Here is a 23,553-nt window from a genome sequence, read left to right as displayed (position 1 = left end):
ATAAATAACACTAATAAAAAAAATATCTTTAATCTCTTTTTTTTAAAAGATGATTTCAAAAAACAAAATATATACATTTTCACATTTTAAATAAAAAATTACGTAATTTCAAAAATAATTTAAAAAAACTTTAAAATGCATTTCAAATTTAGAAATATTTTATAATTATTCCTATAAACTAAAATTTAAACGTTTCTTTATTTAAATTTAAAATAGCACTTATTTGAAAAATAACTTTAATCTCTTTTTTTTAAAAGATGATTTTAAAAACAAAATATTTACATTTTCACATTTTAAATAAAAAATTACGTAATTTCAAAAATAATTTAAAAAAGCTTTAAAATGCATTTCAAATTTAGAAATATTTTATAATTATTCCTATAAACTAAGATTTAAACGTTTTTTTATTTAAATAAAAATAGCTCTAATTTAAAAAATAACTTTAATCTCTTTTTTTCCAAAGATGATTTTAAAAAACCAAATTTTTACATTTTCACATTTTAAATAAAAAATGTCGTAATTCAAAAAAAAAAACTTTAAAATGCATTTGAAATTTAGAAATATTTTATAATTATTCCTATGAACTAAAATTTAAACGTTTTTTTATTTAAATAAAAATAGCTCTAATTTAAAAAATAACTTTAATCTCTATTTTTTCAAAGATGATTTTAAAAAACAAAATTTTTACATTTTCACATTTTGAATAAAAAATGTCGTAATTCAAAAATTTAAAAGAAATAGGATGTCTCATTTGTTTGTGGCCCCAAGTGCATGCTTTGGGAAAAGTTATCCTCTCAAAAGCAACATGGATCCTCTCTACGAGAGAGGAGGCAGTGGTCAAGGCAGACATTGCCTCTTTTCAAACACCCACAGGGTACATGCGTTGCTTGAAAGGAGCATTTTCAAAGGACAATAAGCTTAGTGGGCTCAAGTCCCATGATTGGCACAAGGTCTTACAGGTATTCTAAGTTGTAGGATTAGTGTACCGATAATCGTGATGCGTTACCGTAATTATGATTATGTTATATTGTTGACATGACTTCTTTGTTGCTTTGATAGTTCATCCTCCCAATTACAATAAAAGGGTGCTTACAAGAAGATGTTAGAAATGCTATATTCAAGATCAGTGGTATTGTGAGGTATGCTTACTATCAAATTGCATTGATTGCATTTTCTTCAATTTAAGCTAAATAATTTGTAGACTGATTATGAATATATCTTACATGGGCATGTGAAATAGGTGGATATCTCAAAAAGAGATCTCCATATCGAGCATCGAGAAGGCTAGGGTGGAATCCATCGAAGCCGTATGCTTGCTTACGAAGCACTTTCCCTCCAGCATTATGACAACTCAAGTGCACTTACTTGTGCACATAGTTGATGAGGTGGCCATTGCAGGTACCGTTCATAGTCAATGGATGTTCTTTCTCGAGCGGTTTATGAAAACTTTGAAAGGATTTGTAAGACATAGCAAGACCATAAGCAAGCATGGTAGAGGGAAGCTTATGCAAGAATCATTAGTATATATCACGGAGTTTCTTGCATCCACGGATCTCGATATGCCGCAAGCTTGGCATAACAAGGATGATGATCGCATCGTTGGTGAGGTTCCCCAAGGAAAAGGGATTGAAAGAAAGATGAGTGAAGAGCAAATGGAGAAATTCAATAAGTTTTGTATCCTCAATAGCAAGGAGATGCAGAAGTGGATTGAGAGATATGAAGCGGGCAAAGCAGAAAGAATAAATACAAGGACGAGATTCAGAGTAATGTACAGGCGATCGCAACCCTATCCACAAGATCTGGCTCTTCTCCCCACTCACATGTCACTTGATTGGCTACAACTGGCTCTACGTAAAGCCGAACACGATGAAGAGACAATGAACGAGCGCGAGCAAGAGTTATCATCTAGATGTATGATGCATGTAAGTTTCTTACCTCTTGACGTAATTAAGTAATTATTTATGGCAATATACGCTATAAAATAGATGCATCTTCATTGTTTTAATGATGCTCTTTTATAGTACAAAAAGTACAGTGCATTATGGTCATATGGATGATATTGTCGCGTGGAAGGCATCGATTCAAAGAGAGTCACGTATGATTGTGGAGTCATGGCTAACTTCACACAAGATAGCCGAGCAAGTGCTTTGGATACCAATCTTCTCTCCTCATAGTTGGATTATTGTGAAACCATATGCGAAATCTATGAAGTTGATTTTAGACAATTTAGTATTTCATTCTTGATGTAAAATGGTTTAGATTTATTTTACAATGGTCCCCATGCAACAGTGAGAAAAGACAATAGCGGTTTCTTTGCAATAGACTCCACCAAACTTTGGACTGATGAAAGTGATACTTTTGTTCTTCCTGAGCATTGTGAGCAGGTGCATACTAGTGATTTAATTAATCAAAGCTTTCGTTTTTAAAGATCCATTGATACATGTACTTAAGCATAATTTCATATATTTAATTGATGGCATTTGGCACCCATCTTTAATATAGGTGGTTTTTCATTCGGATTGTTTTGATCCAAGATGGTGGTAAATGATCCAAGTTGCACCATGAAGTAAGCAAATTTTTGAAAATAGAGATGTGGATATAGAGATGCCACTACCAATGCGGGATCCAATTGATCCAGATGAATCTAGCAAAGAAGATGAAGATCACAATATGAGCTAAGAGGAAGATGGGCATAATGACATCATATGGGAGGAAGATGGAGATCACGATATTGAGGAAGAAGACGATGATCATCAAGAATCACTATACTTTATTGAAGAAGATGATCAAGTACTCTTAGGTGAACGTACGATGCTAGAGTACGATGATGATATAGGAGATCAACTTGGTATAGAGATAGACTTGTTTGGCGCATTAGACTTGGCTTAGGATGAAACTGTTGATGTAAATGCTCTTCATTGATTTTTATCATCTCAAACTTGGACATGAATATATGAGCTTCAAAGGCTTGATGTACATGCTCTCGTACTTTTATTCTCTCAAAAGATCAAACATGTATGAAAATAAAAAAAAATTTATAATTGGAAAAAACTATCTTTTAAGGTCGGTATGGGAAAAAAAACTCTCTGTAAAACATCGCTATAGAAAACTATTTCAGTGTCGCTATATAACGACCATTACCAATCTGATAAAAGTCGTTATATAGCAACTTTAGGCAAACGTCACTATATAGTGACGTTTTACTAAAGTTGCTATATAGCAACCCTTAACGAACCCCGCTTCCAATACGGACGATTAGCACCCCATGCATGCTAAACATTGGTACTTAAGCGTCGCAATAGGATCCGTGTGTAGTAGTGAGTCCACCAATCTAGACACCAACAAAGTGATTCAAAATATATCAGAAACTGCTGAGTATATCAACAAGAATTAGTTATGTGTAGGCTAGAACCAATCATAACTTTAAACAAGGGGACCATTGATCATCATAAGGAAAGAAGGCCGCCATTCAAGAATATAACATCACATAGCCAAGTATCACTCAGATGCATCAAACCAACCAAAGCAATCTCCAAACTCATTGATATACTATCAATAGACAATGATTAAAGACAATTATCACTAAGAGAATCAATTGAAGAATTAGTTATGGCAAAGTCAACTGTAGACAGCCTAAATTTAAATAAGCAAGCCGCTGCTCAAGAATATCACGAGGGAGACTTAATCAAAGAGTAAATCAAATGCTGTTGAAGCTGAGTGACATCCAACATGTTTCAATAATCTAGATCCAAATTCAAAAGTTGCATACAACTTTGGAATAAGCCATTGACCATACAAGTCACCTTTTGGAATATAGATGTGTAGCAAAATCAACCACTATCAGCTCAGACTTATTGAACAAGTGCTATGTAGAATTAACCAGTGTAATACATAATTAGCTTCCACATATTAATCTACAACAATGAATAGATGTAGATCCATAAACAGACTCGCAAGGAAGTAAGGCAACCGCATCTAAACCAAAACATCAAACTAGAGATCAAGCACCCTCTATCACTTACTCTCAAAGTATGAAAAATTTCACTCAGTCTAGAAGAGCCCAGTAGAGGAGGATCCCTCTCAAAAGGAAGATCTCAGCTCCACATAAAAATGTTAGTGCTTAGTCCTCAACCCACCAAAGAAGGCTCTAATACCATGTTAAACATTTAGAAAGAGAGCCAAAGAGAAATTGATATGAGAGATGGAGGCGAGACGTCACAAAGCAACACTTAGTTTCTATCCCTCACAAAGGGAATACAAGTCCCATAGATGTCTCACACATTCATGTAAAAGACCTTAAATAGGCAAATGGAAGTGTCCACTTGTCCTTCACTAAACCCTCTACCTCCAAGTGTCTCACATGCAAGGAGATGATTAAAATATATTGCAACATAGCACTCAAATGCATCTCAAGACTAGAACCTTAGACACCCATAAAATCACTAAGTATGGATGCTATGATCATCCACTTCTAAATAAGAAGCTCCTTGGAGTCAGTCTCATTTTGAAAGCTAGTCCATGTGGATCCATCTACTATTGGTAGGCAAAGGACCACATGAGAAATGGATCGAGAGGCATCGCAAATAGAAGTAAGTTTGACTAACGTTGTTTACCTTGGGATCATGCATCCCAAAAGTGATGGATGTGATTGAGCAATGTAAAATAGACTCTATTGGGATTCCCCATTAATGTCACTTACCCACTAACCAAGAAACAGGAACCTCTCACCCCTTTCCTCACTTCTAAGCCAAGTACCAATCTCTCAAGATTTACATTGACCTCAAGGCCCGAATATCAAAAGGCCTTACTTGAGAAAGAAAGACTTGCTCGTTTGTTACCTCGACATGACTCGTTGGACCCCCACACCTCAATCCAAGAAGAAAAGTGATTAAGCTGGCCTAACTCATTCTAGTCCCGCTTGACAGTTTCCACACCCTTCGAGATTCTCTTGCGCCAGTTCTCTTCAGTAAGAAATGTCCATTGCCTAAGCACCAAACTAGGATTTGGACTGCAAGGACACGGTCCATGTCCAAGATAGGTCTAGGAAACACTTTGAGTCCCTAGAACTTGCATTCACATAAAATGATGAACAGGTGCATGTGGCCACCTCTGACCATAACCATTTCAATTCCAAGCCCCCTGAAGGAATGAATTCTTGAATCTACATGAGGAATTTTTAAATCTAGATCACACAGGATAGAAACATGCAAGCGCATGTCTTGTTGTGGGATGTTTGGAGGTAGTCGATAGAGCGAGCGAGAAAAAGCGAGCGGGCCCAAAAAAGTGAGTGATATTTTCCACAATCGCCTTCAAAATGTGGGATTTATTTGCTAATACAACAATTCTTTTGCATTCAAAAGGGCTCTTATTATCACAACAATCGAAACATCCACAGTGCTTTTTGCATAGTACATAGAACAATATTACCACATTAATATCACTTCACCCATATGTGCATCCACAGTGCTATTTGCATAGTACATAGAACAATATTACCACATTAATATCACTTCACCCATATGTGGGGAAACCCAAGTGTCATTTTTAAAGCATAGGATTGCATAACACATAGGACAATATTAAGGCATTAATATCACTTCACCCATATATTTGAGAGATGCAAGTGTCATTTGAAAGAATAGGATTGAATAATACATAGACCAATATTATTAGTTCATTTGTACAACATTAGAGCACAACATAGAGCACAATATGTGTCTATATGCACATGCATCTATATATGTGTCTATATGTCAATGCATTTATGACCTTTATGTCTATATGTATATGTACAAACAGCCACTGCCTTTTTCCTTGATGATAAGAAACCTCCCAAATTCTCGACCCCTTCCATCTATAAAAAACCATTCATCCTCCATGCATATAAACAATGTATATAGAAGCATTTATACATATGTATTTATTTGTACATGTATAAAAAACCATTCATCTTGCATGTATATAAAAATGCATATAGAAGCATTTATATGTATTTATTTGTACATGTGTACATATCGATAATTGTATAGATTTGTTAAGAATGATATCCATGAATGTAGATATGAAATACATGCATCTACATACACATGCATCTAAATTAATGCAACTATATATATATGCATGCATTTGAATATGCATTTTTAGATATGGACATGCATGTGCATACATATGCATCTACAATGCAACTGTACATATGTATGCATTTGTATTTGCATTTTTGTATATGTATCTATGTATAGCATCTATACATGTATGTATGTATATGTATATGTATCTATGTATATGCACCCATATATATGCATTTCTATATATGAATCTATATACATGCATTTATGATTGTATGTATATGCATCTACATCCATATACATGCATCTATTAACATCTATATACTTGCATCTAATTGTATGCATTGAATGTATACATCTATTTATATTTATGTACTTTATGATTGTATCAATTTGATGAGATTTACATATATATTGACATAGATGCATATAGATAAGAATATATATAAATACATACAATGAATTTGAAGGCCTATCATTTGGGACAAGAACTAACAATGAAGGGGGGTGTGATTTTGGATGCAAAATGGCAACGCGTTGAAAGGGGGGTGTGATTTTGGATGATTTTGGAAGCAAAATGGCAACGCGTTGACGCGTTGCCATTTTGCATCCAATACCCCCCCAAAATCAAAGTCTCTTCTAGTCCCCCACATGCATGTTTGTAAGACTTTTTGGGACAAGAACTAACAGTGAAGGGGGGTGTGATTTTAGAAGCAAAATAGCAGCACGTTGACGAGCTGCCCTTTTCATTGTAAAGGCAATAAAATGCTTGCCCAGATTCATTGCTAATCTACTCCTTCCACATCTCATTTAATATGAGAAGAGCATGCATTTTGTTGGCCTTTTGTGATACAAGAGTTTGCATTGTGTTGCACTTTGTTATTGTTAGTGTTTTTGTGTGAAGGGTTGGTACCCTTCAAAGGTAAGATCATAGACATCTTGTACTAGAAAAGTGATTAGAAACCTGCGAGATGATTTTATATTAGTTCGCCACTTTCAAACATGCATTGTTGTCTCAAGGTCGACGAGAGGAGACATGGGTGACTTGCGTTCCTAGGGTCCCTCTAATGAGGGCTTCCAATTATCCGAAAGAAAATTTCTTAGAAACACAGGAAACAATAGACAAAGCTCGTAAGTGCATAGAAGATTTTTATGATATGGCAAGGGAAGCAAACATAGTACTGGTCAATCAGGTCTACGAGCAGTGCCTTTGACGCACAACAAAGCTGAAGTAGAAATGCACAACAAAGTTGGCTATGCAATCTGTGTATTCTTTTCTCTTTCATTGGGGTGGCGTCTATGCATTGATGCATTGTCTATTTTGATGGGAATGGCATCCAAAATGCCACCCCAATGAAAGAGAAAAGAATACACAGATTGCATAGCCAGCTTTGTTGTGTGTTTTTGCTTTAGCTTTGTTGTGCGTCAAAGGCATCCAAAATGCCACCCCAATGAGTGTCTAAATGCATGTGCAGTAGTCTGTGAGCTCATTGAATGGCACAATGGCGAGGGTTTGTGCATAGGAAACATGTGTGTGCAAGTGGGAGCGGGCGAGAGCACATCAAATTTCACATGGCTTCCTCTTCATCTTCCTCCTCCACCATGGCTTCCAATCATTGAGACAAGTCCCTCAAGGTTTTTGCTGAGCTCGAGACTCATCGCTCCCTCATTTCCTCATCCAAAATACCACCCCATTGAGTGTCTAAACGTGCATGCAATAGTTTGTGAGCTCATTGAATGGCGCAATGGCAAGGGTCTATGCATAGGAAACATGTGTGTGCAAGTGGGAGCGAGAGAGAGCACATCGAATTTCACAAGGCTTCCTCTTCCTCCTCCGCCATGGCTTCCAATCATCGAGACAAGGTTCTCAAGGTTTTTGCTGAGCTCGAGACCCATCGCTCCCTCATTTCCTCTCTCCTTGCCAAATTCCAAGAGCTTGATCTTGCTACTTTTGTGACCTCAAAGCCGCCCTCATGCACAAGTATTGGGAGCTTTCTCAACATGAGAAGGCCTTCCATACCAAGATCGCCGCAGCCCGGACGAACTGCCTTGTAGACCCGTGAGTAGATGATTTCCAGCCATGAGCATGCTACCCTTGCCTGTGCGCAGGGATGGTGCCTGTGCTGCAACCTTGGAGGATAAAAAGAACAAGAGTGGAGGTGATTTCAAGGCGGAAGGAGGGAATAAGGATGGAAAACACAATGGACCAATGAGTAAGTAACCACTGCCAATAGGGCCAAAGGTCAAGCTTCTATGCTGAAATATGGACATTGAAGGCTTGAAGAAGTTTGTCCTCCTTCGCCGAAAGGAGAGCACTTCGTAGTGAGGGAAGCTATGACAATTACACCACGCAATTCAGAGTGATATCGGAAAGAAGCATCACCTCCACCATTATGGATCTGCTGATAAATGAGAACGAGAAGTTTGTATTTTGTGGGCCGATGATTGACAACGTGATTGTTACAATGTCTTTTGGAAGCTCATCAGAGATTCTTCCTCCCTGCGTTGCTCATCGCCTCTCTCTCTGATTACTCCATCTCCGCCCTCTCCTCCAATTATCACTGCACCCTCTCCCTCCTTCGTCGCTCCGGCCTCTTCTCCAAGCAAGACTGATGTCCACTTTCTACCTCTGCCTCTCCCTCGCCCTCGCCTCTCCCTCTCACTCTTATTACCCTACCCCAGCTCTTTTAACTGATGAGCCCACAAAAAGAAGAAAATAAGAGCCAAGCAGTCAGCCGAGCGTGAAGCAAGATCTCTCTTTAGGAAAGCAGCAGAGAGCGGTGGCAGACCAGCATTTTGGATGCTATTCCCACCCAAACTGGCAGCGCGTTCATGCGTTGCCCATTTCATAGGAAAGAGCATTGAAATTGATGAACCATGAGTACCTTGGGTCAAACCGTGAGTACCTTGGAACGAACTTGGATGAAAGAGCTTCTCTCATGTAGGAAGTGCTACCTGGCAAAGACGAATGATAGAATAAGTAGAATTAGTATACAAAGCATCAAAACAATAAAAGGATTTCCTAAGCAAAAGCAAGAGATCGAACAAAGCAAGACCAAGAGCAAGAGCTTGACCAAAGCCGTGACCTGCTAACAAGAGCAAGAGCTCGAACAAAGCTGTGATTTGCTAGTAAGAGCAAGAGCTCGAACAAAGCTATGCCTTGCTAACAAGAGCATGAGCTTGAGCCATATCACAAGTCGTGACTTGCTAACAAGAGCATGAGCTCGAACATTAATTCTTCGGGATTGCATGTCATAGGGCAGAGGATTGCATGTCAGAGGGTGGGATTGCATGTCAGAGGGAAGTGCTAACATTAATACTTCAACATTACTTTTATTCTAACATTAGAAACATTTATAACATTCCATTATTAATAGCATTCTAACATTGCGAATAGAACTAACATTATTAATATTCTAATATTGCTAGCATTTCTAGAACTTTTCAGTGATACTATTACTATCACTACTAGAATTTCTAAGATTTTCTAAGTACTACTATTACTAATATTACTATAATTTCTAACATGTCTATTATTACTAACATTTCTAACATTTCTTCAATTGTATTTATGTTAAAGGAATTATACTAACATTGCTAAGAATTTATTTCTATTAAAGATTGATAATATTATGTGAAAGAATTAAGTGACTATACTAACATTAGAGGTGCATGAAAGTGACTATCCCCTAACATTGTTGTTGCAATGCAATGTATTTGAATATTGAAAGTGACATCAATTTTATTTGCAATGCATGAAACTAACTAAGGTTTTTGACCAAGTTGCTTCCCAAGTTCCTGTTATGTTCATTAACTAGCAGTTTTCTAGGCATGGATATTATTATTTTTCTCTTGCTTGAATCATGTTTCCAAGTCATGGAGCCTTTATTCAGACTGCCATCTTGTGAAATGATTACCATTTTTGTGTTAAAATCCTCAGGATATTCTGAAATTAAGTATAGCATTAATTGATCCACATGGAAAGATAATTGTGATGGTGTAGCCAATCTTTCAAGGGCAAGACGTGTGACTGTGCCACCTATGAAGATATTCTCTTCTTATGTCATCTCTTCTTCAAATGTTTCCTCTTTTATCAACCTTTTCTCTTCTATTGAATTGTATTCTATTACAATGTCCTCTTCTATCAACCTCTTCTCTTCTACTTTCATCTTGTGTACTTGTATTAGCTCTTCTCTTGAAACCCTACTAGCTTTTCTCTTTTGCTCTGTCTCCTTCCCTGCTTACATATTGACAAATTTGTTCTTGTAGTGGGTGGGGGCGAACCTTTCACTGTTCATTCCTTCATTTGAAACATGCTTGCTTTTGTGTTCATTTGCTTTGGAGAAGTCAAAACATTATCATTTTTTATGACACTCCTTCATTGGAAGTCTCACTAGCAGATCTCAAGGAACACTTTCACATTAGGGACGAGGAGATTAGTCAACATCAAGAAATCGGAGTGGATGATGGTCAGAAGGGTTCAAGATCAATCGGAAACAACATTCAACCTTCAGAGTTGAGGTGATCAAAAGGCGAATGCTCATACTGACTTTCAAAATGATGAAGTGAATAGTGTTATTCCACTTATTGAGAAGATGCCTTTGAATAGTTCTTTGCATGTTGCACTGACTTTTGCAATTCTAGATGAGAAGGTTACCGAAATGCCTCAAACTTATGTTGGATATGCTATCTTTAAACTACCCCCTTTGCTTGATGGATCTCCAATGTCTCGAATGGAACAAAATGCCGATGGCCATGTGTGGACAAAATATTCAACATGTTCACAAGAATTTTTCAATGGAGTTGTGAGGATGAGTAGATAATTTGGATACTTGAGATGTTGTAGTGTTGATTGTCCTTACCTTGAATGAATGGGAGTTTTGAATGATACACAATGGAAGGGAAAGCTTAGGAATCATCCTATGCCTGGTCCAATTGATCCGACCTTGGGATCAATTGTCTGCAAGCATTGTTTAGCAAAGAAGTGCTATTATATATTATTGCTTACCTCATGAAAGAGTGAAGACAAAAAGGTGTGCAGCAAGAAGTGCTATTATATATTATTGCTTACCTCATGAAAGAGTGAAGACAAAAAGGTGTGCAGTACATGTTGGGTTCCATGACCATCCTATTGAGAAAGGCAAAAGTCGATCAAAGGAAATGCAAGTGAATGATCTTGTTTCAATGCGTGCTAGGCTAAATGCACATGCGTCTTGCAAAAACATTGAGGTCATAGTGACACACGACCTTTTGACAGATATGTTGCTTGCAAAGGAGGGGGTTGCTGTGGAACCCCTAGAAGATCAGCAATTTGAAGAGGTTTTAGATACAATCACATGAATGACACAAAGGAGAAGGATTCAAAGAATAGTTTAGAGTGCAAGATGTGATGCTAGAGGAGGAGATGGTGGAATGGATTCATTTTTTGGATTTGAAAAGGAGATGCAAATATCCATACCTGCCAAGTATCTTCTTTCCCGGACAACTGCAAGATGAACAACAACCACATATTTTCAAAATGTCAACAATAGGTCTAGGATTAGGGGTCAATCTAGTAAATTGGATGCAAGCAGCTAGGAGGAAGCCGTGCTCACAATGGGTGCATTTTGACCTGTCCATCGAGTAAAAGGATGGTCAACAATGGGTGCTCATGTGTATGACCCTTACATAAGGGAACTCTTGACAATAGCTATATGTGAATTCAAGGTGGAAGATATCCATACACAAGTGCAATTCTAGAAGCTTTTGAATAGTTAGATGGAGAAGAATGGTTTTGGTTTTGAACCACTTGAATTTAGAGGATTCATATTAGATGGGGCATAAGCTAATTGGCTTGCTCTCCGCACAGTTTACAATGGTGGGCCTGAAAATGTAATGGAGGGTAGAGAAAGGACTTGTGGTTTCCATTGGGAGATGAGCATGGTTGAGCATACCAAACGATGCATTAAGTCACAGTTTCAAGAGGAGCATAAAGTTCTGTGTAGGAAATGGAGGGCGACAATGACAGCCGCTTCTGTAGACCAATGCAAGAGAACATTGATCTTGTATAGGTATCCATTTCATGTGAAAGAGGGTGAGTTGCCAACACTCCACACATGGATAGCATTGGTGGGATGTTAGAGTCAATCAATGGGGGTTAATGTTTTTGCAGCAAGAGGAAAATTATGTCTTGCAATGAGTGTCCTTAAGAGTGCTCAATAATGTCTTTATGTGTGGGAAACACTTGGGTATAGGTCCAAATTTGGATGCTCTACGGCAAAGAATACTTGATGGTAGTGGATCTAGTAAAGGAGATAGAAATAGGCTTGTTGATTTGTCACACACTCTGATTGAAGAGGCCAGGATACACTCTCCAGAGATGGATAGAACAATGACAGAATCAGAAAGTATGAGAAGGAAGAGGAGTTCTACGTGTTCAATAGTAGTCCATGCACTTTGACAGTCATCACCCTGAATCCATCACATTCATGACAAAGAGAGTGATTGCAAAAAAACGACACCTTGATTTTACAAGTTCTTCAAACCAAGTACTTTGTAGAGAGACAAACATTCATGATGCTAATTGGGCAATCAAGAGAACTGAAGCACATAGTGTTGTCACATGCTTTGGTACTTGACAGAAAGTCAAAGACAATGTGGGGCAATGATCAATGCACTTGGTAGAAGTGCAAGCAATGGTGTGCCAACACCTTGCTTTAAGGGGAGAAGGAAACATTCCAATGAAGTGATGGAGCAATTTGTTTGGTTTTGCAATAGTACTGTGAACCATACATGTAAGGTAGATAATTCCATTCAAGGTGTTCTTGGGAACCCTCCAGGTGTTTGGAAGGTTGCAGGTGGGACATCAATGATTGTGGATGAGAGGGAAAGCCTGATAAGGGCAGGTTTTGTATTTGAGACTGATGATGGCGTCATGGGTCCATCTTGTATTCAACAAATCCATACACCAAGCCATGTGCGCCCATCTCGTCATGATGGAAAGCTGGTGTCATGGAGAACTAAGTTGAATAAAGAATTCAAAGAAAGGGTAAGAAAGGCAGTTACAGAGAATGGTGAGGTTGTAAGAGAGAGCATTATTATTCCAAATGAGATGCATGTACTCCACGTTCATACACCAGGTCCAATTTCCAAGGGGCTTACATATTCTGTCTCAATTTTAGAATTTCCACATTGTACATGTCTTGATTTCACACAAAGGGAAACAAGTAAGAGTCCTTATATGCCTTGCAAAAGCACATATACTTTATATTCATTGTAGTGTTGGGATGGAGTGAGACAATGCATCAGTTTGTGCATCAAGCAACCTTAACAAAGGTTGAGTTAATTCAAGCTCTGTTTGGCAAAAGAAACCCATCTTCCATAGTCTAGATGATGTGAAAGACATTTTGTTATGCTTTGCTAAACATGGGGACTATAGCGTTAGGGCTCCATCCATGTTTTTGTAATGGATGTGAGGATATAATTCTGCAAGCATTGGAGGCAAGATATGTGAACCTGTAACATGAGCAGTCCAAGGGGTGGAAGATGCGGAAGATGTAATGTGATTTTTTGCTCTACATGTGCATCACATAGTTCGTTTTGCTTCCATGTTTTTGGATCAAATGTTTGGAAGATGTACTTCTACAAGCATGGGAGGCATGATATGTAAATGTAGAATATGAGCATGTTTTGGCTATTTTGAAGCATATATTCTACTAGCTCTTGTGTCATTGTCTCTCCATAGGGATTTCAATGTGAAAGTAAGGAGAGGAAGGATTTTAATGTGTTGTGTAGTCTACTCCTTTCTATTTGATGAATGTGTGGAAGATATCAAGTATGGGGAGGAAGGATATGTGTAGTGTGTTATTCATCTTCATGAAGAATGTATGGAATATGTAACCATACAAGCATGCCAGCAGGCATGATATGTAAATCTAGAACTTGTGTGAAATGTTAGTTTTGTTATGAATCTTATATTTTAAGTACCAGTATCTGTTTGTTTGTTTGAATTGACTATAATGCACATATATGAGGAAGGAAGGAGATGTGCAATCTGAACAATGTGCCCTATGAGTAGTCTTTGTTTTTTTTAATCATATATTTTATGTGTTGTTGAGCCATTATCTCTCCATAATGAGTCAGATGTGACAGCATGAGGAGGAAGGAGAGAAGCAATATCATTTTGGGGCATGACTCCTCTCGCCAATGAAATTGTGATTAATCATATAGTGGATGAAGGGCTTGCTCGCTTGCATGTTGTTGAATTGTGCTCGTTTATTTGGGCTCGCTCGCTTTTCCTCGCCCACCTTTTGGTAATCCTCGGACGTTTGGACACTCTTGGACCTTTTATGGAGACCATTCAAATGTTCACACACTCTAATAGACATTGGACTCTTTGTTACTTTTGTCTTGATGTTTTCTCACACACATTGTCATGCTATCATGTAGACGGGAAGATCGTTTGTAAATTCTCATATAAATTATTGCTTACCCACTTAATAGAATCATGATTTCCACCCTGTGGCATTCTTTCCTCTCATTTATTGAGCAATTGTATCAAGGTTCCACTAGTAGTTTGTGATTGGCACATTTGCACAACGGTTCCTCTGCACATTCATTTATTCCCCCAATAGCATAAAAAGGAGAGAGAGTTGATAGTCTTTCCCTTCCCCATGTGTTCGATTGTGCATTCTCCCACATGAATGAGTGGTCCTACATGTGCAGTTGCATCTACATAAAACTGTAGGGTGGGAGACAAATTAGCATCAACACACCTGCCTTGCTTAAGGACTTTTTTAAATTAAAAATACACATTCCACCATCATAAATTTGATCTACCATAATCATTGACACGTGAAAATCCTACCAATAGATGATGTAATCATTTGTTATTGTAGAAAGAAATCTCATGTTGCAATCATAATAGCCTAATTGATTCGAACCAAAAAATTGGAGTAAAAAGGGGCCTAATAGAGAACTAATAAAATGATAGAAGGCTAGATTGGGCCCATGAAGCCTTCTCCATAAAGTTCTCTTGCATGTTGACATGTTTTCATCTTCCCCTCCAGGAAGTGCAAGCTTCTTCCTTGTGATCAACTCACATCACTTTTTGATTTTTTATCATCTCCACCCATTCTAAGTTTGTCACTCTCTCTTAGAGATTAGGGTTGTGATGCATCTTTATCTTAATAGATGCAAAAGAAGTCCATAGAAGGAGACTACAAATTGTCCTTCACTCTCTTCTACTTAGAAAGAAGACACTTAGCTCATAAAACAACAAAATATGACCATTCTTAAGCATCAATTTTGCTTTCAACTTCTTTCTTGATTCCACACAATAAAGTATTGCACATGGAAAGTGCACAAAATTAGAATTAAAATGCTCTTCATATCTTATTGTTAGTTTACTAAGCATTTTAGTTTCATTCTTTCTTTGTTAGAAGGTTCTCTCTCTCTCTCTCTCTCTCTCTCTCTCTCTCTCTCCAAGGGGTTAGTCCAGCCAAAAAGGGGGGATAGTCGATATGGCCAGCCCACCCTCCCCTCATCCCCCCAAGCTCTACTCCACCATGGTAGCCACAACCCCTTCTCCCTTCGATCGGACGTACTCTAGGTATAAGATTCAACCTCCCCTGACGCCGACCAAGCCGCAAGAGCAGATTTACCATCTCCAGCAAGAAGTGTGAGACCTGAGGTCCCAGCTCACCCAAGCCCTGGCTCGTATTGCAGCTTTGGAAGGCCTAGGGAAGCAGGAGATTATTGCAGCAGCCGTACAGACATGTAAAGCTGAGCGCCCAACATCACAACTGATTTCCATGGTTAGAGAGCTCATCCAGGTGAAAGTGACAGCTGAACCCAAGGTTGACATCCAAGCAGAGATCCAAGAACATCACCTTCGGAAAGAGAATGCTATGAAGATTCGAAGAGATGGAATATCCGATTGGCATCACGAGAATGACACTTTTGATGAGGCCATCAAAAGAATCAAGCTAGCAGTCCCGGCCATTGATTGGTCAGCAAGCCCAACTGATGACAAGAATGATGATGAAGAGGAGTCTTCCCCAGTTTATTTATCGCCCAGGAATGGACACGTTGTCATCACCTTCAACTCGAAGACACTCAAGAAGAGGATTCTGCAACAATCCTATAAGCTGAAGGGGACAAAGATATGGATTGCTGAGGAGCTTACAAGAACCCAACTGAAGAACAAAGCTACCGAGCTTGCTAAGGTTTGGGCAGCCAGGGAAGCAGGAAAATGGGCAGTCTATCGTGACGGTCTTGCAGTGTGAATTGCTCCACTAGATCTAGGAAAAAGAGGCCGATGGCAAAATTGCACACCTGTATGACATTTCACCAATAGAACCATATATCAAGGAACTTCTGTGGGGAGCGCCATGTTTTTGCGACATTCTTAAAATTGCAGTTCATCTCATTGGTATGAAAAAATTCAAGGAATCAGTAGTATGAGAATCGTTGCATTGAGGCACATACACTAATATGTTTCAAGCACCAAGTTCAGGCTTGTGAATCTAATGTATAGGCTGTTTGAAATCAAAGACAGGACCACACTGTAGTATTTATTTTAAGACAAAACCTAAAGACCCTCAGTCTTAAACTGATGTAATGGCCATCCCATAGCCTAGTACCTAGTTCTTTTTATGTTTTATGTTCTATGTTTTTAGGTTCTATGTGTTTTTGTTTTTTGGAGGAATCTGATGATACTCCCAGGGTTGCCTATGGCCCTCTCTGTACTGATGTATAAGCAGGTCTCTTTTGTCCCATAGACCTTTATTAGGTCTCCAGTGGACATTAATAAACTTTCTTTCTTTCTTTCTTTCTCTCTCTCTATGTGGCTCTCTGTAAAATCGGCCATCCTCTCTTTTCTCTCATTCTCCTTTCTTTTTTCTCTGTGAATAGAAAAAATTAAATGAAATCTTGTGAGCAAAAGTAAATCTGTGCATTATTGACTACCAATTTTACGTTCCAATATTTTGTGCAAAGCTTGTCCTATAAACTAAATGGGGAGCACTAAAATTTTGACATCCAATAGAACATTTTATTTTAACAATTTATGCTATAATGGGTAAGAAGGCCTAGGACCCCTTTGATGGCTTGCAAAAGCAGTATCATGTGTCCTCTAAATCTTTTATTTGCAAGCTATCCACAATTGTTGGTTTTCCACAAGCAAGAATGGTAAGGTCAACACCCAAAGAGCATGAATTGTAGAAATGTCTTTGCAAGCCAAATTTGTTTCCACTATAGTATTGTGCAAGGACTTGAAAAGGAAGGGTGCATACCCCCATCATTTTACTAAACATTGAGTAGATAGGGAGGCAATCTACAAGCACAAATTTTCGCCAATCAGTCTTTAGTATCCTCCTTTTTCTTCGTCTTGTGTAGTTTGAGGCCCATGGAGGAGAACATTGTGTTCTCCGACCATGTTGGTTTCAAGTAGGAATCTCTTGTAGTAAATGGATCCGATATGCCTCTTAACTCCACATTGGTAGTACATAGATCTAATGTGCCTCATTCTTGTGGCTAGCGAGCGCCTTGACTAGTGGCTTGTGAGTCGAGCTTGATTGACAATCCAAGATTCTTTGGACTTCAAAAAGAAGGAGCCTACCCCATGTTTTCAATTAACATTAAGTAGATAGGGAGGTAATCGTGTAGAAAGAGGGAGTCAATTTGTAGATCATTAATCATTTCTCTTTGTGAACTACAAGGTTTTGCTACTTGTACATTTGTTCAGGCCCAACAATCAAGGTTTAGAACATGGTATATAACCACAAAGTGTCATGCTAGGCTGAAATCAATCATTTTTGTCAATTAGTCTTTAGTATACTAAATAACTGGCCAAGCATGGGTCTCCAATCAATGCCTCTTAAATATCTTGATTAATTACCACAATGTTCGACACTCTTGACATAGGTGGTTGGTATGGTGCATAGTATGGATGAGGATAGAAATAAGGGGAACCAATTGAATTGGGGGCAGGAGCTTGGAGCAAAGGGGGAGTCGGGAGCAATGGAGGCGGCATGACAGGAGGAGGAGGTGGCTCAGATGCTTGTGCAAGAGGGGGAGCAAGAGATACTTCTGCTGGGCCAGAAGTTATGGGTACCGTTCTGTTGACTGGAGCAACTAGAGGTTCCCCCGAGGTATACTTTGGAAGAAGCTTCCTTAATCCTTTGAGGTACCTACACTCAGAGGCATCATGTCCATGGATCTCACAAAATGTACAAAATGAGGTAGAAGTAGGTACCTTTCACTTGGAGGGGCACTCCCAGTAACCATGGTTAGAACCCTTGCTACTACTATGGCTTGATTGAATTGGATTGCATTTGTGGGGGAGCACTCCTCAAGATAGTGCTTGAGTTTCCCCCTTTTTCTTGGTCGTATTGTAGTTTGAGGCCCATGGATGAGAATTCTATGTTCTTTGACCAAGTTGTTTTCCAAGGAGGTATCTTTTTTAGTAGGTGGGTCTGAGATGCCTCTTAACTTTGTAATATGCATATCTTATGGGCCTCATCTCAATGTACATCTTATGTGCCTCAACTCTTACGGATAGGGAGGGCCTCTCTTCACTTGTGGGCTCTCTCAAGATCTTTTAGTAAAACTCATGTTCTTGCATATTTACAAGTTCGAGATTCCCTACCCTTGGAAACTTGCACTTGCACCACCGTCTCATGACTTGTGGGCTCTCTCAAGATCTTTTAGTCAAACTCATTTTTTTACAGATTGACAAGTTCGAGATTCCCTACCCTTGGAAACTTGCACTTGCACCGGTGGTGTGTTGGAGAAGAGATCATGATACAAGGGGAGGAAAGTGTTCGGAATTAACAAGCACTTCCTAGGTTTCTTCCTAGTACCTACGCTCAACGCGGTAGCGAGAACGCGGGGCGTGCACCTGCAAGCTTGGTGTGTAGGAGAAGAGGGGAGGAAAGAGATGGGAAATGACAAGCACTTTCCTTGTCTCAATACGTTAGAGGGAAATGGAACCTTGACTTGTGGGACGAGGGAGGGGGGACGGCCGAGTCTTAAAGGGGAGGGGGGGGGTTGGTTTGCCGTATCCGGGGGGGGTCATAAAAGAAGGAAACGTGCAAAGGTGAATGGGGGTGGGGTAGGGGTACAGGAGGGCTAGATCTAACCAGAGTTAAAGTGGGAGGCGGCGCCCCCCGCGGGCGCCATGCATGGGCAGCGGACTGGCCACATGAGGGCGGCGGCGTCCGATAACACTAAAAAATAGGGCGGAGACGCCGGGGGAGGGGAAGGGGAGGGAGAAGCGCCAGGCTTTAAGGGCAGTCAAAGCGGCCACTGACGGGCGGCGCCGCCAGGTCCGCCTTCTTCTTCGACTTTATCTTCTTAATAATTTACATCTTCTTCATTTGCATAATCTTCTTCGTTTTTTGTATATCCGCCATAGCTCCTCCTCCGCCATAGCTGCAAGCTCCTCCTCCGCCATAGCTTCTGCTCCTTCTCCTCCTTTGCAAGCTCTCCATGCCTCCCTCTCCTCCATGGCTTCTCCCCCTCGTCCTCCTCCTCCTCGTTCTCTCCTCCTCCTCCCTCGCCCTCCCTGACCTCTCCTCCGACTCCTCCGCCTTGCTCCTCTTCAAAAACCTCACCTCCTCCCCTCGCCTCCTCCTCTCCTGGAACTCCTCCTCCTCCTCCCTCGTTTGCTCCTCCTGGGAGGGCGTCCAGTGCTCCGGTAATGGCTCCTCCGCTCGTGTCTCCTCCCTCCGCCTCCCCGGGAAGTCCTTGTTCGGTCCTATCCCCAGCGGTACGCTCGGGAAATTGGGCGCGCTCGATACCTTGAGCTTGCGATCGAACAAGCTCTCCGGAAGCTTGCCCGCAGACCTCGCCAACTGTGCTTCCCTCAGGAAGTTGAATCTGCAAAACAATCGGTTTTCCGGGCGTCTCCCCTCCAATTTCTCTGCTTGGCCTCTGTTGTCGCAGCTCGACCTGTCTGTCAACAACTTCAGCGGGCCAATTCCATCTTCCATCGGCTCCCTGTCTCATCTCAAAACTCTCAACCTGCAAAATAACTCCCTTTCTGGAGCTATCCCCGCCTTGAATATTTCTTCTCTGACTGACTTCAACGTCTCGTATAACCAGCTCAATGGGTCCATTCCAAGCACGCTTTCACGCTTCCATGCAGATAGCTTTTCTGGAAATAGCCTCTGCGGATTTCCGGTTTCTAACTGTTCAAGCCAGAGTCATCATCATAAACTGAGCACCGGAGCCATCGTTGGCATTGTGTTTGGGGGTCTTGCATTGCTGTTCATAGTACTACTGCTCTGCGTCTGTTTCTTATGTCGGCAAGCGGAAGGGGAGGGTCAGGGCCGCAAGGACTTGTTTGCAGTAGGAAGATCCCAATTTGAACGCGGCTCGTCACCTGCTGCTGTGGACAGGCGAGATCCCGCTTCCACTGCTGTCGCAATGAAGGAGCAGGATGAGAGAAGCAAGTTCATATTTATCGACAGCAGCAAGAACACCTTTGATTTGGAGGAGCTGCTTAGGGCATCAGCGGAGGTATTGGGAAAAGGTAGCCTGGGAACTTCGTACAAGGCTGTTTTGGAGGATGGGATGGTGGTTGCCGTGAAGCGTTTGAGGGACGTATTAAGGGGCGATTATCAGCAATATCTCGATAGGCTTGGCAGTCTGAGTCATGAGAACGTGCTGCCTCTCAGGGCATACTATTTCGCCAAAGAGGAGAAGCTGCTCGTATATGACTACATGTCCAACGGGAGCTTGTCCGCCTTGCTTCATGGTGAGTGACTCTTGTTTCACGCTCTTGCATTGATTGTACTATACAGTGCATTTCACTTTTTTAGTTGCCACGTATTATATATCAGGCCACGATCTTAGTGGATGACTGTTACACCCTGTTGCTCCCTTTATAAATGCATTCGGCACAAAGCTGGCATGCAACACAACTCTTGTAGAATATTCACATTTGTGATCTTGTGCGGCAAATCCTGTGTGGGTGAGTGAAACATAATACTGGTTTGGATAGAATATGCCTGTACAGGGAGACCATCTAGACTTAGTGTTGACCTGACCAAACCCACAAGCCTAGGTAATGTGCATCTCTTCGCAAAATTTGTGATTATTGTAACTACACAGCCTAGGCCAGGCCAGGGCCACTTTAGTTCTATTTGTTAGATTAGGTGGTTCTCATTCTCTAGACGGAAATTGTGAACTTGTGGTGAACTTGCTGATAGCGTTTCATCATTACTTGTGTGTCTTGATTTGGTGACTTGATATTCACATTCTTTCTTTTACTTTAAAGAAATTGGGGTGAGCTGCTGCCAGTGCATTTCCTGTGGGGCCCCATAGATTATGCAGGTTATTCATGTTAAGGGGTCCAGGAAAACAAAATAGGATTTAAGTGGATTCTATGATAAGTTTAGGGACTATGGATTTAGATGGAATATGAGCTCGCGAATATTTACGAGTTTATTCAATGGTCTTTTGGACTGAAAGCAGTAGTGTAAAAGGAACACCTTTGGCTTTTTCGCGTTACATTTGAGCAAGGACTCTGTGCAAGTTTAGAACTGGTCACCTTGACTCTTTTACGGAATTAACTTCCTGCATTTCTTTTTTGATGAACAGGTGGCCACAGCCCCCTTGATTGGGATACCCGTGTTCGGATCGCTCTTGGTGCTGCACGAGGAATTGCTTACCTTCATAGCCGACAATGTGTCCATGGAAACATTAAGTCTTCAAACATTCTATTAACAAGAACTCTAGATGGGTGTGTGGCTGATTACAGCCTGGTGCAGCTTGTTACTTTTACTCCTGGAAGCAATAAGATGGTTGGTTACACTGCTCCAGAGGTCACGGATCCAAGGAGGGTCACCCAAAAAGCGGACATTTATAGTTTCGGAGTACTGCTTCTTGAACTTTTGACTGGCAGAGCTCCAACACAGGCTTCAACAAATGGTGACTCAGTAGGTCTGCCGAAGTGGGTGCAATCTGTCGTGCAAGAAGAATGGACAGCAGAAGTATTTGATACGGAACTCATGAAATATCAGAATATAGAGGAGGAAATGGTGCAATTGTTACAGGTTGCGATGCCATGCGTGACGCCATCCCCCAGTCAGAGGCCATCAATGGCGGATGTTGTGAAGATGATTGAGAACCTGAGGAAGACAGACGAGGAGCAGGCATCTGAGTTTATTGATCACTACCCTGGAAGCACAACAGAAATAGACTAGCAGGTCAAAAAGCACTGGACGTGCAAAATTTCTATGAGACAGTTTGACTGAGCTTTTTTGTGGAAGCTGATATTGTCTTTGACAATTTGGTTCCATGATCATTCTCTCTCTTTCATTCAGAGGGGAAGTTTGTGTTATTGTGATGATCTCATAAAGGGGGCCACAGTCTTCTTGTCCTTCAATTTGGATGTTTTGTTCCATTCGTGTTCCCTCCCAAATTCTTTTTGAATAAGCCTCTTTTTTGACGAGGCGAACACTCAAGTCATTCTTTTAAGTATTGATAGGTTGTTGGGCTGTAGCCTATGTAAAGTTGGGCAAGATTTTGAAGCCTGTAACTTCATTCAAGTGGCTTGGGAATGTGGTATTGATATGAGCTCTTTGTTGTGATGGGTGGAGAGAGGGAAGAATTGAAATCTGGATGTGGCTGATAAGATGTCCCTCCCTCATTGAAGGCGAGTATTTGTTTTGGTAATTTAATGATCAGCTGTCATGCTGTTTTCAATCTGTGTATGGCATGTGCAGATTCCTCTTATGTCTTCAATCAGACCAGAAGCTCCTTTCAGAGCTAAATCACTTTATCCAGTGAAAAGTGCTACTGCCCAAAAGCATACACCCCCATGGTACACCAAGCTGGCATGGCAGGCCCTGCCTTGCACTGATAAGAAACTAGTGATGCCTTCTGGGCATTGTGGTGCCCTGTGGAAGTTTCCAACAACCTCGAGCAGGTGAGTAACAGGATTAAGTTTAGCAGGATTGTGCAGGTCTTGGGCGTCAGGTTGTCACTGTGGGTCCCACGCACTGCCCCAAGCATGCAGGCCTATGAGTGCATGGGAACAGAACACCATCTTGGCAGCAGTGCCGGTGTTTGCCAGCCTAACTATACCCCATGATATTAGCCCCATCCATTGGCCTATGTCAAGACCAGCAGTGTTACACTAACTCCATGTCATCATCAGAGTACACAATCACCTTTCTGGTTTCTTTACCAAGATCAGGAGTCTAGTATAAGTGTAATCAATTATTATTATCAGCACCATCCTCCGTGGTAGGAATGTGCCTTTTTAAAAATAAAGGCAATACTTGCAAGAGTTTGTTAGGAGGCTGCCAAGAACAATAGCTAGATGTAGGGAATGGAATGTCTATGTATGGTCCTCTGTCTTTCTGTGAGGGCTTCAACGTATGCAGCAGAGAGGTCTAGCATGTGGCTGCAGTTAAGCAAAGTAAGTTTGAGTGGGAAATCTTATTTGAACGTGAGGTAACACATTCAAAAGTTAGGTTGAGACTTGGTGTGAAGGCTC

At 40.5% G+C, this 23,553-nt stretch overlaps 1 protein-coding gene across 1 annotated transcript; it reads left to right on the top strand.

Annotated features, from left to right (window-relative positions):
* The first annotated feature begins 19,358 nt into the window (after positions 1-19,358).
* LOC147885732 (putative inactive receptor kinase At2g26730) lies at positions 19,359-23,262 on the top strand. The gene is made up of 2 exons (XM_087396071.1): positions 19,359-20,805; positions 21,651-23,262. The coding sequence occupies exons 1-2, from the start codon at positions 19,536-19,538 to the stop codon at positions 22,253-22,255; spliced, it is 1,875 nt and encodes a 624-aa protein (XP_087252197.1). The 5' UTR covers positions 19,359-19,535; the 3' UTR covers positions 22,256-23,262.
* Positions 23,263-23,553: the final 291 nt, after the last annotated feature.

Source organism: Dipteris shenzhenensis, chromosome 25, assembly GCF_047967505.1.
Source record: "Dipteris shenzhenensis isolate YYH24624 ecotype China chromosome 25, Dip_SZ_1.0, whole genome shotgun sequence".
NCBI classification, from domain to species: domain Eukaryota; kingdom Viridiplantae; phylum Streptophyta; class Polypodiopsida; order Gleicheniales; family Dipteridaceae; genus Dipteris; species Dipteris shenzhenensis.
Note: the sequence above shows the minus strand (reverse complement) of the source record. Positions and strands in the feature narration are given on the sequence as shown.